General features: G+C 33.2%; 1 protein-coding gene across 1 annotated transcript; it reads left to right on the forward strand.

Annotated features, from left to right (window-relative positions):
• Nucleotides 1-632: 632 nt before the first annotated feature.
• On the forward strand, nucleotides 633-4,307 carry LOC141828623 (uncharacterized). The gene is made up of 6 exons (XM_074716077.1): nucleotides 633-775; nucleotides 859-975; nucleotides 1,069-1,162; nucleotides 1,242-1,482; nucleotides 3,348-3,428; nucleotides 4,251-4,307. Exons 1-4 carry the CDS (start codon nucleotides 758-760, stop codon nucleotides 1,262-1,264), a joined length of 252 nt encoding a protein of 83 aa, XP_074572178.1. The 5' UTR covers nucleotides 633-757; the 3' UTR covers nucleotides 1,265-1,482; nucleotides 3,348-3,428; nucleotides 4,251-4,307.
• The last annotated feature ends 1,553 nt before the right edge of the window (nucleotides 4,308-5,860 follow it).

Here is a 5,860-nt window from a genome sequence, read left to right on the forward strand (position 1 = left end):
CTTGATGTAAATAGTGATTGCACCTTCCCCATGGTCTTTATCACTCAACATGATGTAATGACTTCCATAGTACATCCCCTAGACATGCAGTATGTATGGATCAGATGCTTGCCCTGCTACTCGTTCTTTAGGTGACCCTCCCTATTGGTAGAATTCCCTTTTAGCTATTCTTCATAACCTCTTGCCAAAATTTTCAACTTTGAGAAGTTCATTTCATTTGTCACCTTCCTCTAGATAACTCTTTAATTTGGAGGAGTTTATTTTGGCTGGCACCTTAGTAGTCTTGGTAAAATATATTGTGCATACAAGAATAAGATTGGTTGGTTTATCCTGGAAAAGGTAAACTGTTTACTTTCTCATGGTTTACATGTCAATCCATGCTGTCAATGAAACCCAAATTTTTCAGTAGTTCATGTGCTAGTTTTAGTTGGTCATTTATTAGCTCGCCCTCACCAACCTCTTGGGAAGAGATGATATGCCACTGTGGCTAGGATGTTTTTTGCACTTGATGAGAGGGGACTTAATCTTGGATGCAATCAGTTTGAATGAAATGAAAATAAATGGAAGGCTTAGAAAGCTGTTTGATGGGCACAATATTCAACTGCTTCTCTAATAAATCTTGCTTGTTGTCTAGGCCCACCACTTTCTAGCTGGGCATTTCTGCAAAAGATGTACATGTAGTCTTGAAGCTTACCCCACCTTCTTGAAGGTCAAGTTCCCAAAGGGCATTCATTGGGTATTTTTGAGCAAATGGTTAATGGTCTGTCAGTGTCATGTAAAGTTGGACCGCTCCCAGCAGATTTGTTTACCTTTATATTTCTATCTAGCTATTTCTTTTAAACACTCTATTTCTGCTAGGTAATCGAGCATATTTTACTTTCTCCTAAGAAGACTGCACTTCATGATGACTTACTTCACATACTATCTTTGCATGTGGATCCTATATTGCCACTCCCTAGGCCACAGATGCTCTTGGTAAGATATGAATACCTTGGTTTTGTAATGAAGATCAACCATTTTATATTCTAATTTTCTTGTCTCTTGTTGACTCTTCATGGCTTTTTCCAGGTTCTTTATCATATCCTTGGTGTTATTCCTGCTTATCAGCCACTAATTGGGCCTATGTTGAATGAGTTATGCCTAGGTATCCAAGTTGGCCAAAGTGAGTAAAATGTGATTTTGTCACTTAAAATTACACATTTTTATATTCTTTTTGTTACTAATATTTCTGTGTAATTTAGGCCCTTTCTGGAGTTTATGCTAAGGATTTGCATGTGCGACTTGCTTGCATGACCGCTATAAAATGCATTCCTTCTATCCATGGCCATGTGCTTTGGAATGATGCTTTGATCATGACAGGTATTTGGATTGCTTCGCATGATCCAGTCTATAAAATATATTCCTTCTATCCCTGGCCATGTGCTTCGGAATGATGCTTTGATCACGACAAGTATTTGGATTGCTTTGCATGTTCAAGAGAAGGTCGGTGAATCTTTCTCCTGACAATTTAATGTACACATAAACTATGCTTATAGTTCTTGTTCACCTGGTTTATTTATCAAGATATCTAAATCATTAGATGAAATATGTAAGGTTTATGTAGCTAACCTTTTGTTGCCTAATTCTATTGCCAAGGTTGTACATGTTAAACTAATACATATTGTAGTCTGTAAAATGCACTGCACTAGCGCAACACTTTTATGCTGTAAGAGTTGATTGAGCTGTATAATGGTCTTTTAGGTTTATATTGCTAGTCCCCTATTCTGGGCATTGTTGGTTAAATCATCTCCCCGAAATCTTAAAGCATTTGATGAGTTGTATATGGTCAATAAAGGTAGAGTCAATATACTACTAATCTGAGCTCCATTTTATTAATATTCTTTTAGTTCTGAGGAAGGTTGTGGGCTGGAATTTCTTTCTAGTTTTTTTTCTTTAAATATGATAGTGAAATTGACCATCCATTTCCTAAAACCTTCTCATCATACCCCTTAATAATGTATGATTTATTGTGTTAGTTGAATGATCACATTTGCCCCCCACTAGCTTTATGTTTTTCAACTGAAAAGTTAGGGCTTATCTTGAACTGATTCATTTACAATGCCACATGGTTCTAATCAAATATTAGACCGGTCTTTTCACTGTTTGATGTTTTTTGCAAATTGAGCTTGCAATTTAACTCAATCAATGATGAAATTCTTAGTACATGTGCAATGGTGATGTTAGAATGCTTTTTGTTTGACAAATTTTTATGCAAATCCTTTGCGCCGTGTGGGCCTTTTTTTGGGATAAATATGGGTGTGAATTTGGGATTGATTACTCTGGTATTCTTGATGCATTATCACATGTCAATTACAATGTACGGGTAGATGCAACAAAGCATTAGCTGCATCCTTGGATGAAAATCCAGATACAATACAAGTAATTCACATGGATACTCACAATGTGTGTTCTAGTGACTATGTGTTGTATCATTATTTGACAAGTTATTCTATCTTCAAGATACACTTTCTACTTTGTTTTCCCTATATATTTGAAAATTTGGTGTTTAAATCAATATGTCAGATATCTACTAGTAGGGAGATAGTGCCTCCTATGTCATTGTGTCAATTATATCAATGAGTATTATTTCACGTTGATATTTTACACCTTTTAACATGCTAAAATTGAGAAAATGCTATTAGTTTATAAATTTGTTTCCATAGATAGATAATGTCAAAATCATAGCATTTCAGTTGAAAAATAAATATATAATTGTGTTATCATTTTGTTTCTTCTTATCTTTTTTCCTTCCACCTTCAATTTACCATTGACACTGTATATCTAAACATTAGTATGATACCGAAACAATATTGTTTTGGTGAAAAAGAAAAACACTTGTACGACTTCAAAACTTGATTTTGGATATATGGGTTAGTTATGGATAATACAGTCATTGAGGGGAAAACTATTCTTGTCATATGTTTTTCACTCGAAAATCTTTCTACAAATATATTATATTTCATTAGTTAACTTTCCTTATTGATCCGTAGTTTCTCATCCATTATTGATATAATAATTTGTACATAATTGAGAATTGAAAATATTTCTCTTATTCCTTCAATTCGAGCAAATCCTAATATGGATGTCCATGCAAGAATGATAAATGCATGCATTATGATCATTGACAAACAAGAAAAAGAGAATGTTCGTTTACTTTTTCATATTTTTGACAGTTACGTGAAAATGAAGGTACTCTCATTTTAACTGATTGATTATTTGTTGGATTCATGATCCTTGTATTTTAAACCTAATAATACTAATGTTTGTCGTCAAGAGCCACTAACTCTATGTTGCTTCTTTATCTTTAGGCATCTGATGAAGAAAAATGTGATCTTGTGAGGGAAGGTGTTGTGATCTTCACTGGAGCTCTTGCGAAACATTTAGCAAAGGTATGAGATTAGTGAGAGGAATTTTGGTGGTTTCCCTATTATCATTGCTTTCGTTTTTTATTGTAGATTTGTGGTATTTGCTATTACTTTACTCTTATTGGCTTACAATTTATACTTTGAGCAAGATGATCCAAAAGTTCACATTGTTGTATAGAAATTATTGGATGTTCTAAACACTCCCTTAGAGACAATGCAACAAGAGACTCTTTGATTGTTTATCTCTCTTAATGGCATCTAAATAGGTATTTTTTTGTTGAGTTAAATACTAAGCAAGTAATTTCATTTGTGTGCAATATTGTTTTTTTTCTTTTAAAAATATTTAATCCTTTGTTTCTTATTGCTTTTTTTCTCGTTTAAAATGTATTTTTTCACTTTGTTGGTAATATTCTTGTAATTGCTTGGTAATTCTTGTCCTTGTTTTTTTGTTCAAGATTTATTTTCATTTTCAGTTTTCCTCTGCATTATTATTCATTAGGAGGATGTCCAGACACTTGTGTCTAGATTTATAGATCAAATGATGAAAAGTGATAGATATGGAGAGTGTCGTGGTGCAACCTTTGGTCTTGCTGGTGTAGCTAAAGGTTTTGGAATATCTTGTTTGAAAATTTATGACATTATCAGAGCCCTTCATGAAGGTTTATATGATAGTTTTGTCACCCTTTGTTGTTAATTACTTGGAACTATTAGTTACTTTGTAAACTGTACTTGCTCTTTTGATGGTACATAGCTGCATTGTTGATGCACTTTAACTAAAGAACAAGGTTTATTACTACAATTAATATTACTTTTTCTCAAGTCTAGTAGTATTGTGCTTCTATGTAGGGTTGTAAACAAGTCAAGCCAAGCCAAGTTTTGTAGTGTTCAAGCTTGTTTGATAAGGTAACCAAGCTATGTTGAGCCTAAAATGAAATAAGCTATTGAAATGATTGTTCAAGCTTGACTTGGTTTCTTTTTTATGAGCTTAAGCTTGGTTCATTTAGATGTTATCAAACTCTCAATTCAAGATTATTTAATTGTTTGAAACTTGTACATTTTAAGTTTATTTGGTTGGTTATCAAATTTAACAATTCAAATTTATTTGTTTATTTTGAAAGTTTCTTTGTTTATTTAGGATGTTAAGAGTTTTGATGACCATGGATTAAGAATAATTTTCACGAACGTTGTTCACGAACATTGTACACAATTGTTATCCACGAACATTGTTCACGAACGTTGTTTACGAACATTGTTCACAATTGTTATTCACGAACATTGTTCGTGATCATTAACGAGCTGAACACATATGTGTTTAAGCTGGTTTGTTAAAGCTTGTTCATTTAATTGATCTTATGTGTATTGAACTAACATAAACAAACTCTTACCAAGTTGAACACTAAACTTGTTCACGAATGTTTGGTTCACTTATAAGCCTACTTTTGTCTCCCTTTTCCAGGAGTATTGATATTTATGATTTATCAATGTCCAGTTTGTCGAGTTTGATTTTTTTGAATGCATATTTATCTAGTCCTATAGTTGGAAACTCAATATCTTCAAAAGGACTTAATCCACATCATTTATGTTGCAGATTGTATGGCATGACTATATTTTGTGTCAACATCACGTTAGAGTTGCTATATATAGATATATTTTTCTTTCCTGTGTTACTAATTTCTCTGTTGTGTTATGTCTCATTTATGTCATAGCTTTCCTTGGATGAAGTCATTGAAGGTTGATAGTTTGATGAACATATTTCTATATATATATGACACCTATAGTGAAGGCAGATAATTCTAGCAGAGAGTTTGAGTGCAATTGATGGAACTGTATGGATTGAGGCAAAGCTAGTGAAGAATGCACAAAACAAGTTTTCGTAGTCTTCAAAACTCTTACATAACCTGAAATGCTGTATCATGATATTACTATTATGGGTGTTTATCATATCTAGGTTCAAGTGCATGAACAAAACACTACAACAAAAAAAAAACCACTTGAACAAACACAAACAACCCCAAAAAATCCCTTAGCCATAAAGTAAAATAGAATGACCAGGATAAAGATATGAGAAGGTTGATTTACCACTGAATATAAAAGAGAAAACAATAACCAAATACAAGAAGATTAGGACTACATCTCCCCTAAAATTGTGAAAGAGTGCATACATGAATCATTGTAGTTTATGCAATATCAGGAAGGTGACTTTTAAGCTTGATGAACCATTCCGTTACAAGATATAGCTACAAGTAGTTTGAAAGATGATGCCTTGTGAAGAGCAAAATACAATGGGTTTTGCCAAGCTTACAAGTTTCTTACTGTAACCTGGTCAAGGAGAGCAAATAATTGACATGAAAAATTAGGTATGCCATAGCTTATAAGAGATCAAAAGCAGGGAGTTTTGATAAGGAGTGCATGAACGGACTTATATGCTTCTAATCTTTATACCAAGAACAATCGAA

The sequence above is a fragment of the Curcuma longa genome, chromosome 4 (genome assembly GCF_044706935.1).
Source record: "Curcuma longa cultivar G26 ecotype Majalengka, Jawa Barat chromosome 4, ITB_CL_G26_1.1, whole genome shotgun sequence".
Lineage (NCBI taxonomy): Eukaryota > Viridiplantae > Streptophyta > Magnoliopsida > Zingiberales > Zingiberaceae > Curcuma > Curcuma longa.

Coding starts and splice junctions, on each gene's coding strand:
- LOC141828623 (XM_074716077.1), top strand. Junction 976..1,068: donor CTAGGCCACAGATGCTCTTG/GTAAGATATGAA, acceptor GGCTTTTTCCAG/GTTCTTTATCATATCCTTGG. Junction 1,163..1,241: donor AGGTATCCAAGTTGGCCAAA/GTGAGTAAAATG, acceptor TGTGTAATTTAG/GCCCTTTCTGGAGTTTATGC.